The sequence below is a fragment of the Parasteatoda tepidariorum genome, chromosome 3 (genome assembly GCF_982258835.1).
Source record: "Parasteatoda tepidariorum strain Cologne lab strain chromosome 3, Ptep-v5.0, whole genome shotgun sequence".
NCBI classification, from domain to species: domain Eukaryota; kingdom Metazoa; phylum Arthropoda; class Arachnida; order Araneae; family Theridiidae; genus Parasteatoda; species Parasteatoda tepidariorum.
This window is the reverse complement of record NC_141757.1, coordinates 84,307,326-84,323,632: the sequence shown is the minus strand read 5'-3', so window position 1 is coordinate 84,323,632 and position 16,307 is coordinate 84,307,326. Positions and strand designations below refer to the sequence as shown.

The window sequence follows — 16,307 nt, the reverse complement described above, 5'->3', positions numbered from 1 at the left end:
TTTTTTTTATATTCATAATTTTAATTGAATTTTTTGACTGAACACAGTTATACATAAAATCTATTTTAAATGAAAATATAACTTATTAAAAAGGCATTCTAATTTATAACCGTTTAATAAATGTAAAACTGAATAAAAGATTTTTTTCAAACGTTGCATAATTATGTGATTATTTTATAACATAATTATGTGATCACTTTATAACATAATTAAGTAATATCACTTTCACTTTTAAACTTTTACTGTATTAAATATGTATACAATCAAAATCAATGAGAATAAGAATACAGTTAAACATAATTTAATTCAATTATTTGCTATTAAATTCCGTTATAATTTTCATTAAATTTAAGTTCCTGAAAACAAAAGATTTACTTTGTTAATTCCTTTGTGTGTTGTTTTCTTAAGCCTATTGCACCATTAAGACTGACAACAATGAGAAACGGTTTTAGGCCATTATCTTTTTACGTTGGACAGAGACATAACGTTTATATCTATATAACGAATATGTCCATGCAATGGTTATGTCTATGTAACGGATATGTCTATGCAATGTACCTAAATTGCAGTTATTAATCGCAACAGGTATTAAGTAACGATGTAAATATGACCCGCATATTATCAAGTTCGAAACTATTTTCGACAATATTAACACAACTTTATTTTATTATACAACTTTATTTTATTATACAACTTTATTAATAATATATAAGAATATCACATAAATTTGCATGAAAATATATATGCCATTATTATTATTACATACATTAGTTTTGCAAATTATTTCTAAATCATTTCATATTTCGAATTTGTTGTACAACAATTTAAAAAATATAACAAAAACTACTTGAATGTTACTTTAGCACGAAGAATAACATTTAAAAATGTAGCATTAAATTGCATAATATATTTTGATACATAATTTCATATCATTAAAATTTATTTGCCATCATTATTATTGCAAAATATCAATTTTATAACAGCAAACAAAAAGACCTTTTTGAAACTAGTTTTGTAATGCATAATATTTATAAATTGGTATAAGTATTTTCTTAACAATTATATAAATATTTTTAGCTTTATATAAATTTAGAAAAGTAATAAAAAATGAGATATTTCATAAATCTTGTTGGAAATTTTATCAAATTCCGAATATAAAAATTGCCATATAAATAAAATTCTAAATACAACAAAAAATATTATTATTTTCTAAAAGTTATTAAATATTGCATTTAATATTGTACAAACAGTGTTTGATCAAATATATATATGTAAATATAAAACAACAATTATTTAAAATAAATAATATGCGTATCGACGAATAGCCTATTGTAATCAAAATACGTGAAAATATATATTTTTGTTCATGAGTGCATAAACAAAAACTAAATAAATCTATAGACATAATAATGAAAGAAAAAAAATATAAACAATTATACCACCATCCATGTTTCACGGCTAAGGCAGTAACATCTTCTAATTCCTTCCCGCAGGTGATCATTAGTGATTGGTTGAGAGATGGCGGGACGTAGTGCGCGTGCGCCATCCCACCGTGGCGGTGGCTGTCGGGAGACTTGCACAGCGGGCATTCGAAGTCACAAGCTCATCCGCTCTTCAAATAACATGGGAGCGCAGAGTATGGAATACTACTATCACTATTTCATAGTGGCTACCGTCTCTGGGTTGTCTCTGGTACTCTATTGGAACACCCTGGGTGCGGACTTCGCCTACGATGACAGGTAAGCAACACATTTTTTTAAAGGGTTCTTCTGTTTGTTTTGATGCTCGACATCGGCTCTGTTGTGGGCCGGTGCCAAAATTTCGCATGGCTCCCGGTTTTGTTGACGACGATCAATGGGGACAGGGTAGTCCAGAAATAGGCTTAGATGTAGACAGGTGTAGTTTGAATTATTTTAAAGAACCTGCTTCGTTTTGACAGGTTGAAGGATATTTTCACTTCCAGTGTAAATAGACTGACAGCAGCTGGCTTTAAGCTTACATTGATTTATGAGGTCTGATTTATCATGTGGAGAACAACTCCTTTCTAATGTTTACAAAAATTTTATTAAAAGATTTTCATGACAAGTTAAAATAAAAATAAAAAACTTTTTTTTTAATTTAATGCAAGCAATCCTTTTGTATGCAATAATTAATATTTTTAAGCACGTTAATTCATTGAGATATTATTTGGACATAAATTCCATAAACTGGGATATAAACTATTCTATACACTGAGTGACATATGTTTTATGATTAAATAGATTTATTTTTGAAAAGTGAGTGACGGAGAACTCCTAGTGATTATAGAAATATGAGCTACAAATTCTCATACAAAAATTAATACTCAACCTGTATTTTTTTCTATAATCATTGCAAGCAATCCTAATGTACCAACACTTTAATAGATCTATTCATTAGCATTATTATTTATTAACTTTAATCGATCTATTTATCAAAGTTTTTATAGAAGTTAAATTTATCTAAAAATATGTAAAACTTGAATTTATAAATTTGTAATAATGCCATATAAACAATACGTTAGGTTTAATGATAATATTGATGCCTAAACTGAGATTAATGATAACTTTGAAATAGAAACAATATGATTTATGGTTGTGTTGATTAATCGTTGCAAAGTGAGACATTAACTAATGATTATAAGAAGGAAAAAAATTCCAAAAGTAAACACACAGTGTATTTTTTCCTACAATTATTGTAAGCAATTAATTTTCGTCAACAATAAATATTTATATACCTGTAGTATTTATAAAAATTAATGTTATTGATAAAATATGTAAAGCTTAGTGTAAATATTAGAAACAGTTACACCATTGCTGAAACAATATGATTTATGAGGTCTGATTTATCACTGCTAAGAGGATTATAGGCAATATTTCCGATGTTTATAAAAAAAATTATGGCAGGTTTTATAAGAATTTTTATGTGCAATCCATTTTCTTATTTTTACAATAATTTTAATCTGCACCACAATTAATACTCATAAACAGTTTAATATTCTTTGATAAAAATCTGTAAACAAATAATTAATATTCTAAATTTGGATTCATAAATAATGACTAATATGTTGAAAAAAGATCTAATTTGTCATCGTGATCAGAGTTGAAGGTATTAAATTTTATAAAAATAATTTAAGCGACATAAGTTTGTAAAAAATTGAAATTCTATTCCCTTTTTAATAATTGTATACACCATAAACATATTTACAAAATATTTGCAATGTGAAACGTAATTTATGTTTTTGATAAAAATTATTGTAATGTTTTTTTATTGATCATAATAATTTGGAGGTTTTAAAATTATTTTTTTGAAAGTTATTTTACGCTCTATGTTTTTAGTATTAAAATGTTGGCTGCAAATATTTTGATTTTTTGAAAAGGCAAATTTTATTTTAAAAAAAAAATCGCTAAAAAATGCTCAAATGTAAAATTATTATCCAGTAGGATTTTCAATAAATTAAAAGTATGATTAAAAGTGTTCCATGTCACAAATAACGAATCTAAAAAAAGTGTTTTTTAAATTGTTTAATAATGTTTGTTACGAAATTTTTTAAAGGGGCGTTAAAAATATTTTTTCTTGCAATGTAGGCGGAGAATCAAATAAGGTTTAAAATATTGAACAACATTTACTTCACTTTTATAGTACAGTTTTGATTTTCTTTTTCTTTCATTTTGCATGCCTTTATAAGGTGATTGCATATGTAAGAATACAATAAAATTTATCTCCGTTTGAGTTTTTAATTGCAATGATTATTTTTAATTGCAATGATTACAAATTCAATTCGAGTAATCGCTTGGACAGTTTCAAGATAAATAAATATCTTACTGTTTTAGTCTAGGGGCTTTTTTATGGCCAGAATATGAAGAGATGCACTAGACGGAGAAAAAAATTCTGATAAAATTTACGTACTGTATAGTAATGGCATTTTTGACATAAAATGACTATAATAAAATAATAATAATATTAATAATAATAATTTTGGTTAATAAAACCAAAATATGCCGTATTTAAACCATTCATTTGCTAACTTTTCTATTCATATGGTAACGGTTTACCGCAAATTCTTGTATTCAAAATTTTAATTCTTATTACCACACATTTAGTAAAATATACAAAATTAAAAAGTAATTTGTACCGAATAAGTGTTTTTTGTATCATGCTAAGGTATCACATATTATAAAGCCGTATTTTATGGCAAATTTTTCCAAAATCCAAAACACTTCGGTAAGAAAGCGCTTCTGTTTGATATTTCCATATGGTTCACTTTACCATATTCTGGTTTTTCTGTGTATAGAATTATCTTATTGCTAAATGTGTAAAACAAAATGCTAAACTTACATTTTATCAGTTTTGTGTAATTATTAAAATTATCTTAAATGTTAATTGACACCTATTTAAATTTATTAAGTTTTCTTTCTTTTTTCTTTTTTTTTAAAAAAAGAAGAAATATTTTTTTAATTTATTAGTCTACTTTTTAAGATACGCATTTTCAAGTAAATATCTCTTTTTCTGCCATTGTTTAAATATCGAGTCTGAGAAGGATAGTACACAGCTTTACATTAAAGAAAAAATGTGTGGTAAAAGCTACCAGAATATGGTAATATTTACCGTGTTTTTGGATCTGTGGGAACACCAAAAAGCTCGGTACTTTTGACCGAAGCGCTTTAGTAATGAATAATAAATATATAAATATAATATACGTAATAAATAAATATAATACGAAATATGGTTTAATAATGTGTGATACAGTTTTGAAAATATGGTGAGATGTGGTGAAAATCTATCTCGATATGGCATAAGAACCATTTATTCGGTTATATTTGCAATTACCGGTTAAATTACTAAATGCTTGGTAATAAAAGCTATAATTTTGAAAACAAGGATATCTGGTAGACCGAAAAAATAAACGAAAAAATTACCAAATGAATGGTTCAAATACCGTATATTTCGTGTTTTAAAACCAGATTTTTTTTTCTTTGTAATTTGTAGTGTCACTGTCCTTAAGTTTAGTACTTTTATCAGAATTTTTTTCTCCGTGCACCAAATGCGATTTTAATTCAACAAAAACTCTTTTTGAAAAAGCTTTTCTGAACATTTTCAAAATGTGATTTATTATTCGGATATCAAGCTCTTCATGTATACTTTTTATTGTACGGCTTTGCTACAAAGAAGTTTTAAAAATTGTGAGTGTTCCTCCTGATTCTAAGTAGCCAATCCACTAATAAAATAAAGAGTCACATTAGTTTCATATTCAAAACTTTCATTTATTTTTTTATTCCTCGTTTCTTTCTCACTTTTGTTTTTCTTATAATATGCGTCTTTACATTTGTTTTTTTGGTCCCTTAAAAAACTTAAAAAGCTGACTCTTTTGGGAAAATGAGAACCTAATGTGTTTTTAATGACTCATCCTTCGCTATGCAGCGAAAGAAACTTTAATAAATAAAAATTCCTGCAATCGTATTGGATCTGTTTTTAATTAGTAGTTGAACAGGGGAGATTAGACAAATACGGAGAAAAAAAATGAGGTAATTCATACCTATAACCAGTAGAAAAGTAATGCAATAACTTTAGGCTTTTCTTACAGCAAAATAATTATTAAATACCTATTGTAGTACGTCCTTTTTTATGAAGCAATTATGCCATTACTAACAAAAAATAATTTGGATGAGTAGTTGTAACATAAATTATGCAGTTAATGTTTGAATTTTGTCCGTTATTTTCTTACTGTGTGGTCCTAGCATTTAGTTGTAAACAGAATGTGAAGTCAAAATTTAAAATTCTCTAAAAAAAAAAAAGACATTCATTATATCAAATAATTACAGTTACATAATAACATAATACTACGATGATTTTCATTTTTTCGTCCAACATTGCAATTGTAAAGTTTGAAAGTTATTTATCCTCCTGTTCATAACTATTCCATTAAATTTTGTGAGAAAGTTTTAGATTAAGATTTAAGTACTATCTTATACATTATATAGGTTTAGTATAATTTGTCATTAAACTTTATTTTGTTTGTTTAATTTAATTCCTGAGTTTTTAAGATTCGTTACAATATAACTGATATGATTAAAAGGTAATATTTAAAATAGTTTCTCATAAAAATTCTTTTAAATTAAATAAAAACGAGATTTTGTTTCTGAATAGTTTCTTCTTCCTCTTTTTTATTAAATATAAAAAATATCGATTTTTAATGTGGACAGTTAAGCGTTCTACAATTTCTTCTTTTATTTTATACTTTTATGTTTCCGAATGACTTAATTGGAGAAATCAATACTATAACTTATATAATTATAACTTCTTTAACTATAATAATTAGAATAAATGTTAAACAAAATTCTTTAATTTACATATTTACTAAATTCTTTGGTCTCACTATTTTCTACTTTTTAGTTAATACTACGAAAAGTAAAATATACATTTATAGTATACTTTAACTTTAATATATATAAAGTACAATATACTTTGCATACTGCGAACTTTTACGGACTTAAATTACTGTAAATCTTAAAACTTATAAACTAAAACACAAAGTTTATTAGCTCTTTAAATCGTATCTGACATTCGTAAGATAAACTGTTAACTAATTATTAAGGCGTGAATCGACTTTGAATTTTGAATTCAAACTGCTGATGGATTGTGGAAAGCTCTTTGCCTATTTTCATGTAAACACATCCGCAACCTTCAAACAATATGCATTTTATATCTTGAGAGAAATTAAAGAACTCAGGTCTTATTAATGCGGAAAAAAAATTCTTTTAATAATAATTTAGTAGCTACTATAAGCACAAAAATATAGTAATTATTTATGGTATTTTCTCTTTTATAAAAATTTAGGCGAATTCGCATTAAAAAGTTTTTCCCTCTTTTCTTATATTTAGATGTATTAAAAGAATTTTTTATTTAAATATGCATTATGAGAAACTAGAAGTGAAGGATATTTTTATTTTAGCGCCGTCAGAATTAACTTCATATGAGTAAATGGAGCTCTAAATTGATATACGAACGAGGTATGATATTCGATAAGATTCTTCTCCAAAAATTGCTTTGTTTATTCGTTTTTTTTTCTTTCCTTCTTTTCATAAACTTCAAAAGGATGCGATTGAATTTAATTTACGCTTCGTTTTTGAAATGCTTCCTCTAATTTTGACTAAACAAAACAGAGTGCTTTTGTATTTTATTCTTTATTTTTGTTCTTTTTGCAGGTTCTAATTTAAGTAATTTTCTTTTTTTAAAGCCCAGCTTAAGAGAAAAATATATTTTACTTGTTTTTAAAAAGAAAGCTAAATCTAATCGCAGCATTATTACAAGTTAAAATAATTTTTATCCTCTTATTTTCATAATTCATAACGGTGTTCTTAGAAGCTCTATTGAGTTCGGATCTTCGAACGGTCGGGCGATTGGAGAGTGTAGATGCGGAAGCCGAGTCATTGCAACTAATCTATGTTCTCAGATCTGAATTGTGGCAGTGTAGTGTGGACGTGTGCCAGTACTATTTCACTGTAAAAAATTCCGGATCAAATTACTGTATTAAGCATATGTACTTTGGGTGAATCATCCGTAAAATCTATTTTTACCGTAAAATACTATTCCGTAATTTTTGCTGCAATATTTATTGAAAAAGAGTGATTCAGTGATTTTACGGCAATTATTACTGTAAAAATTACGTTACGTCATATTTTGTTCCGTAGCATGTTCCAATAAAAATGGATTTCACGGTAGAAAGTACCGGCACCCTGAGTGCCGGTACTTTTTACTGTAATTTAATTCGTAATTTTTCACAGTGTACCGGTCATCATGGATGATGAATCCCTTACCATCGACAATAGCTCATTGCTGTAGCTCTAATGAGACGTTAACAACCGAACCAAGCCAAACCAAGCTCTTTCACCACGCAAAATAAAAGAGCCACAGTTATGAGTTTTTTAAACTAGTATATAATTTAGGCTAGAGTATGTAATTTAAACTATATATGCTAACGTATACGGTAGAGAATTATTTGGATTTTAAATGGGCAAATAGCTAGATAGAATATTCGAAAAGTTCTAAAAAATCACCAATTTTACTAGATTTTTACACCCAAAATAAAATTCTTAAAATCAATGAATGATTCTTGATTTTTGCACATTTTATGAGCCTTTAAAAATACAATGCGGGCACTGGAATAACTTTTAAAATATGAGATTAAAATCGCTTTTCGTTTCTACAAATCAACGTTATTTCTTCATTTTGCGACATTTTCATTATTAGTAAGAGTAGAGGGCGCTGAATAATGATGGACAAAATTTAACCGAACTGCCATCAATAACTCTTATAAAGCTTCAAAAGTTTTTGAAAATGGCATATTATTCGCTATAAAACATTGCTTCAGCTTTTCAGCTACTACAGAGTTTTTGTAGAGAACTCTTACAACAGATGCCTTTATTTTCTTTGAGAATTTCTCAGGGAAATCTTTTCAGAACTTTTTGATCAAGAAACAAAATCACGCTAAGTTTCTTCTCGTTTTAAAAAAAAAAAAAAAATCGGATGTGTTGTATATATACAGATACTGTTGTGAAGTTGTGAGAAAGAATCAATTGGAAAAAATAAAAAAAGATGATGCGTTATAAAATATTCTTCTCTTTACTCTTTATTTATACGTGCAATGTTTTGTTTTATTTTTTTCTTATTATTATTACCATTTTTACTTAAATTTTTTATTGGTACTTATTATAGTTAATAAGCCGTTGGATCACTTTTTGATATTTATTTATTTTTTCCTCAATCCGAAACAAAAATAGTTCGAAAATGATTTATAATTTCTTCCGCAGACTCTCTTCTAAATGATGTTGAAAGTTCTGGCAATTTTATTTTACTCTTTTTTGGTTTTTCTCAGAAAAGAAAATTGAAATCCATCTAGTGTGACGGAATGTTAACAATAAAATTTCGCTTTGTTTTGACTAAAAAAATAAGTGTTTTCTTGTATTTGCTGGTTTTTCGCATTTTCTTCTTAAACGAACTTTTCGCTAATGTTGTAAAACTTCTCTTTAAATAAACGAGTTTTTTTTTCTTTCTTTCCCCAGATCGATATTAGTCTGTGTTAATTTATTCTCAACTATATTTTAGAGCGAAAAAATATGAAAGTAACTTTGTTTTTATTTTTATTTTGTTTTATTTACACAAAAATATTTTTTATTTGTAAAATAAATAAATAAATAAATAAAAACGAAGCAAGATTATTTTACAAAGTGAGATTTTAAGGGACTGCAATTGAAAGAGAATTAAAGTTGACTTGAAATTGAATCTTTTCTACCTGCGCTGTCTGCTACGGTCTAACCAATAAGCATTTTTCTCTCTCTATTAAAAAACCGCAAGATTCCGTCACTGTGTTTGTATTCCATTTTTCCAACACATTTTACTTTCCTGCGCGCAACTTGTACGATTTAAAAAGTAGAAAATAAAATATATATATATAGGAAAATGCGCATTGAATACAATGGAATGAAAAATTTAGCAATTGTTAAGAGAACTATAAATTGTTTAACGTTCGTAAAAAATACCACTCGGACTGCTTTGCGGCCGCAAAATTACTACTATAAAGTTAAAATTTGATGTGTTGAAAGAGCTATTTTTATTTGTGAACTAAACTTTTTTTTTTCCTTCAAAATTCTAATTTGTTTGAAAGTTATTGCAATTTTATGCATTTTTTTTTGGAGAATTTTTTCTCATTTTCTACAACGGCCATAACTCTATTGTTGCAATGAGTAATAGTTAAATTTATTTACCTCTTGAGATATTTATTTTATATTAATATATTTTATATTTATTTTATTTTATATTTTTTTATATAAGCTCTTTTTTCTTTGTTGAAAGGAAAAGAAAAGGGATAAATACAAAAAGCAAATGAAATACTAGGATTAAATTCTCTATTTGCGAAAGTAGCATTCAAGTGAGTTTCTGAAAAAAAAAATTTCAACAAAAATTGTGCTACCATAAATTTAAAAAACGAAACAAACAAACAAAAAAACAGTTTACATAATACTAAACTTCAAATAAAAACCATCTTCAACGATAGTTAATTTGAAGGAAGACGCAATAACAGGACCATCAGAAGAAGTGTTCTTGATTGTCCTTATACCATTGAAAAAGGATGCAAAATTTTCATGTTTTTCCACTCCTTGTAACGGAGAGATGCTGTTTGACTTTTCAAACGTCAAATATTGTTACCAACTAGTCTTCAAAGATAAATTTATCTTAATACTTGCTTTATAATTAGTTTTTAAAATTGCTTAAAAGATGATACAGATGAATATGAACTACATTAAATAAATTTGAAGTTATTCCCGCTTGAATGATAAATAAAAAAAAAGCATTAGCATTTTTAATAACACCATGTACATCAAATAAAAAGAAACACTGAATCAAATATTTAAAACAAGAGTTATAAAATGACCTTGTTTACAGTGCACCCCTACTCCAATCAAACACCCGTAATGATCGGGGGGGAAACACGAAGCTTATTTCAGTTGACTGGGCTCAATTGGTATTAAGTGAGACAAGACCTCTTGTCGGGATTGTGCCAGAAAATCAGTTCCAGGATATTATTTCCGATAATAACTACCAGCAGCCAGCTCGCCTACATAACGATTAAATAAGTGCATTTACCGGAGCTGTCCGCTTATTGATCCAACGACAGCGATAAGGGAGAGGACCGGCCGATTGTCGACTGAGTGACCGTATCGATTTTTTATGCTCTCGTCCCCACAACTCAAAGTAGGCTTAGCTCAATTTAAGAGATTTCCGTCCTCTGAGAAGTGCAATTGATATTAATTTTTTTCTTTTCTTTCTTTGCGAATTGGCTTTTATTTTAAATGTTATTATAAAATTTAATTTTTATATAAAAATTATAATTTAGCAGTGATGTGTGAAGCATATTTAAAGTTTAAAAATAAAAACGTTTTATTTGGAATAAGCAATTTTGTAGTTTAAAAAAAATATTTGAATGTTTTTTAATAATTTTTTTTATTCCAACATATTGCTTTTTCATTATAAATTAAAAAACTTATTTAACTAATAAAATGTTTCTTGATGTCAATAATCTTTTTAAACCATGCATAAACATTTCACTCTGATATGAAAAAAATGGTTTAATAATTTACTCTATCAATAATGAAAATAATAGAACTTTTATCGTTCATTTCTTAAAAAAAAGATATTTATCAAATATCAAATATTTTTTTAAAATTTTTTAAAATAAAAATAGTAATTGAAGAACATTTGAAGTTAAGAAGAATAAAAACATTGTAATTTAGCGTGAATAATTTTGTAGTTAATAAACAAACAAAATTAAAATGATGTTTAATACGTTTTTTTTAATAATTTTTTAATTTCAACAAATTGCTTTATTCATCATAAAATAAAAAGCTTCTTTAACAAAATGTTTGTTGTTGACAATAACATTTTAAAACCACTTTTAACCGTTTTAATTTAAAATGAAAAAAAAAATGGTTTACTCTATCAATTAATGAAAAATAATATTATTTTTTAGGTTTTTTTAAACGTTTGTAAAATACCAACTACGCTTTGCGTTAATTAATATTAATTATATCAATGAATTCGGTGCTAAAAAATTCAAACGTGTCTATTCACATCAAAAATTACTGCTACCTTGAGTAAAAAACAAAATCTGTATACATGCGTAAATTTTATTGTTTGATATATGTATACCTTTAAAAGCAAAAGGTTTATATCAGAATACTTTAAATTTAGATTAGGCTACAAATACAAAACAATTTTGATATTCCTACTAGATTATTAGTTGAAATTTAACATATTATTAAAAATATTGATTTCGATTGCACAAAATGTTTATTAATCAGTTAGATATTTTTTAATTAAATAATTTTATTATTTAAACAATGAAATAATAACAATGCATTATACAAATAAAAATTCATAGAAAAAGATCATAAAATTCCCTTATTGTCTTATTTAAAACTACAGTTTTAAGTAAAAATTAATTCAAATGAAATTATTACACTCACGTTAAATTAAACAAATGAATAAAATAAACGACATGATTAGATATTAAATTAAAAAACAACTATCAAAAAACAACTAAACGAAAAAGAGTTGATACATTGATACACTTTGTTTTAAGCATATTTATTATGTAGTATTTACTAAATATTCCTACTAAATTATTAATTAAAATTTAACGTATTATTAAAAATATTGATTTCGATTGCGCAAAATGTTTAATGTGTTAGATATTTAAATAATAGACTAATAACAATGTAGTATAAAAATAGAAATTCATGTAAAAGGATCATAAAATTCACTAATTGTCTTATTTAAAACTTCACTTTTAAGTAAAAATTAATGCTATTGAAATTATTACTTTCACGTTAAGTTAAAAAATGAATAAAATAAATGACATGATTAGATATTAAATTAAAAAGCAAGTTACCGAAAAAAATAAGAATTAATATATTGATACATTTAGTTTATTATATAAAAGCATATTTATTATGTAGCATATAAATTGAAATAGTTATAGGAGTAACTTTATAATTAATATTCTTGAATATAAAATATCACAAATTAATCAAACAAAAATGATAAGTAAAAAGGAGAATTTCATTGATGGAGTTTTTAGGATTAATTTAGTTTCTGATACTAGAGAAAACAAGTGCTATAAGAAATGTTCACTGACGAAAAAAAAGTATGATCAAGTCAAAAGTAGCAGAATATGGTAAGATTTACCTTGTTTCTGGCTCTATGGGAACATCAAAAATATCGCTATTTTCACCGAAGAGCTTTGGTTAAATTAATGGTAAACTAATGATTTTGGTTAAATTAATGATAAAATGTGGCTTTATAATACGTGATAAAATTTGGTAAACATATCATGATACCTTAGAGCAAACTATTATAAAAACTATTTATTCGGTTAAATTTACTTTTCAGTTTTCTAGTTTTTTTTAAATATGTGGATAGGATATAAATAGGAACTATAACTTTAAAAATCAGAATTTCCAGTAAACAGTTTTCATTACCAGCTGAGGGGTTGAAATACTGTATATTTTGGTTTTTATTACCACAATTATAATTTTTTTTACCAGAATTGTTATTACCGTTTAGAACGGTGACTTTAGCAGAATTTTTTTCACCATGTAAAAAAATTATTGGTAAAAATTTATATCAATGTAATTCTTAGGGCTAATTTAGTTTCTGATTCTACGGAATCAAAATCATGAGAAATGTAAACAAAATTGATAGGTAAAAAATAGAAATTTAATAATGAAATTTCTAACATAAATTAAGCTTCTGACACTAGGAAATCAAATATGAAAAATGTAAACAAAAAGGGAAGTAGAATTTTATTAATGAAGTTTCTCGGAATAATCCTTGATTCTAGAGTATAAAATGTCATTAAAATGCAAACAAATATTTCAGGCAAAGAAATAAAAAATTTTACTGATGAAGTTTATTATTTTGTTTGTTTTTATCCTTTTAAGAAAAATAGTTTCGCAATTTACAAGCCAGAAGGAGAATAAATGAGCCTTTTGATTGAAACTTTAAAAGCATAAAAAAAAATTTCTTTAAAATACCTATCAAAAATAAACCTTTATTTTCTTATTTAATGATTCAGCACTTTTTATTTTATTTTTCAATAACTCAACGTAAATTACAGCCGCATACGTGTATTTTAAAATATATATCTTTACTCGCTGTTTAGAAATAGTTATATCGATTTAAAAAAAAAATTCTTTCAAGTGATTATTTTAAACTGGGGTCTAATGTATTTTTCTTGAAGTAAAGTAAGGTAATAGTTTAAGGAAAATAGCGGACATTAGAATTTGGAAAAGACATTAATAATATGAATCAGGCTAACAGCATTTTAATTTTATTATCTTAACTGTTATTTATTCAGGACAGATTAAGTTATGTTTACTTAATTATACATTTACGTAATAAGCGTCACAAAATTTCATAAAACTTAATAAGAATGTTAACATTTTGTAAACTGTACTATTAAAACGCAGATTGCTTACATAAGTATCATACATTTATATAATAAACGTAATTAAATTTCAGTAACTTGTGAAGATTGAGAACTAAACCAAGTTTTTATAATTTTTAACATTTTAATATGCATTGTTTTATAATTTACATAGTCTCATTAATCAATTGCAAATTCTCAGGTCATTATTTTTTATTTCAATTTTTAAACGTTCCCTGCAATAGTAACATATCATTGAATGGATTAATTTGTTTAACTTAAAAAAAATTTTTTTTGATGCATATTAGTGAAATATTGCATTATTTTCTTTCTTTTTTCCCCCTTTAATATAAATTATTCTGAAATCAATCGAAGTTATAATTTATTCATGTAAATTTAAAGCTTACTAGTTTCGCCACTTCTTTTAAATTAGTATCACAAGTAGGTCGTCTTTTTAAAATTAGTATCACAAATATTAGGATGTGTTCAAAGGAAATGCACGGTACATGAATTTAGAATTCACCTGCCTTTGACGACTAGCTCTCTTGTTTTGGCTACAATAGGCCGCAATTATAATGCAAGCTTTTATTTATTGTAAAATTTGTTGCCTTAACTATAATAAAAATTCCGAATGGAGTTTTTTATTTTATTTAAAAAAATTTTACACTGGAAAGCGAGTCGTTAAAAGCCACTAGATTGGAAAATTGCGTCCGGCGAAGGATCGTCACCTTTTTTTTTTATAGCTGTAACTGATCTGTGCACTTCTTGATAATTTTTTTGCGTGGGAATGATTCCGAATCAAAAATAGTCGAGTAGCTGGGATGCGAAGAAATCTTTTTCTGCTTGTTGAACCGTTTCCCAGACAGAAATCAATCCCGGCAAGAAAACAAATGCTAATTCGATGGTGACTGGTCAGGTGAAAAAATAATACTGCTTAATGCTTCTTCTCTTATTCAAAATAAAGACGTAAGCTATCCAGCGATACGAGAACCCAGCCATAATAATTAGTAAAGCATCGTCACAAACTAATGTTCCTCGATAATCACGTGCTTCTTTTTTTTTCTTTCTAGAATATATATTTTGCAGGAAGCTTTCCGAATCATCATTTTATGGTATTTTCATTAACGATATTTTCTCCATAAGATTTGTCATAAATGTTTCGAATTGTAAGTTTGCCATAAGTTAATTGAAAAATCTAGATCTTAGTCATAGTTCTGGCCATAGATCTAGACTGACTTAGATCTAGTATCTGGCCATAGTTTTGCAGTGCACCAGGATCATTGAAAAAAAATCCTGTAGTATCATTCATCTACAAATAGTTCTACCAATAGTATATTATTTAGTAAACTATTTTTCACACAATAGTGTAGTATTTAGTTCTATCAATAGTATGTTATTCAATATACTGTTCATTTACCAATAGTATACTATTCAGTTTAATCAATTGACCCATGTACTTTTATGGTAATTACTGTACAAATATTTACTGACCAGCTGGAATTTATTTAGGAATATATTATCTGCTCTCATTTTTTACGGCCTGAAATAAATCAGGCTAATTCAGGAATGAATTATATATTCACTCATAAAAGTATCTGAGTTCTTTCCAGTAACTCTTAAAACTGTTCGGGAAACGCTTAATTTAATATCAACTGAGTAACTCGGCCTCTGGACTTAATAATCGCCTGGACTTAGCTAGGAAATGATTTCATAAGGTTTTACAGCAGTTTCGCATCGAGTTTTAGCTTTTCGCTGAAGCGAGAATTCACCAAATTGCAAAGATGCTGATTTCATCACTTTGCCCCCTAATCAAACATGTCCGAAATTTTTAATGAGGATCAAATCAACTGAATTTCGGGGTAAATTGAATACCTGCAAGTAACGTCATCATAGGTAAATCGTGGCCTTTGTCAATTCAATCAGGTTCGACACACAAGCGTGATTTTGCTTCATTATCCAATTAAATCTGATGATTTAAATCACATGGTTAGGCATAATTTTATTTTATAACTACTGTTAAACAGCAGACCCAATTCTGAGTTCTGAAATCTGATTATCGATGTTCAACTCCATAGGTTTATAATTTCGGACCCACCCCAAAAGACAAGAGAACTCCTGGATCAAGCATTGGGACAAACTAGTCTTCGCGAAGGACATTTTGATGGAACTAATTCGCATTTGCATTACATGAAGAGGAAGAGTTGCAATGACTCAATTTCTATGTAATATAGTGTGAAAGTTTTCATGAAAATAATCATAAATGTTCTTTCAGCAGATTAGTGTTGCTGTCTTGAAAAATAGTCAT

At 26.7% G+C, this 16,307-nt stretch overlaps 1 protein-coding gene and 1 long non-coding RNA gene across 3 annotated transcripts in view; one reads left to right on the top strand and one right to left on the bottom strand.

Annotated features, from left to right (window-relative positions):
- LOC122268859 (uncharacterized) overlaps positions 1-1,572 on the bottom strand; it is a 402,125-nt gene extending 400,553 nt beyond the window's left edge. Inside the window, exon 1 of the long non-coding RNA XR_015432628.1 lies at positions 1,440-1,572. This is a non-coding gene — a long non-coding RNA (uncharacterized LOC122268859). The remainder of the gene's footprint in view (positions 1-1,439) is intronic.
- Positions 1-16,307, top strand: part of Tmtc2 (Transmembrane O-mannosyltransferase targeting cadherins 2) — a 350,759-nt gene that overhangs the window by 159,549 nt on the left and 174,903 nt on the right. For both annotated transcript variants that reach the window (XM_087159730.1, XM_087159729.1), the window contains exon 3: positions 1,494-1,739. In XM_087159730.1, the coding sequence (XP_087015856.1) occupies positions 1,519-1,739 (221 nt within the window). In that variant the 5' untranslated portion in view covers positions 1,494-1,518. The remainder of the gene's footprint in view (positions 1-1,493; positions 1,740-16,307) is intronic.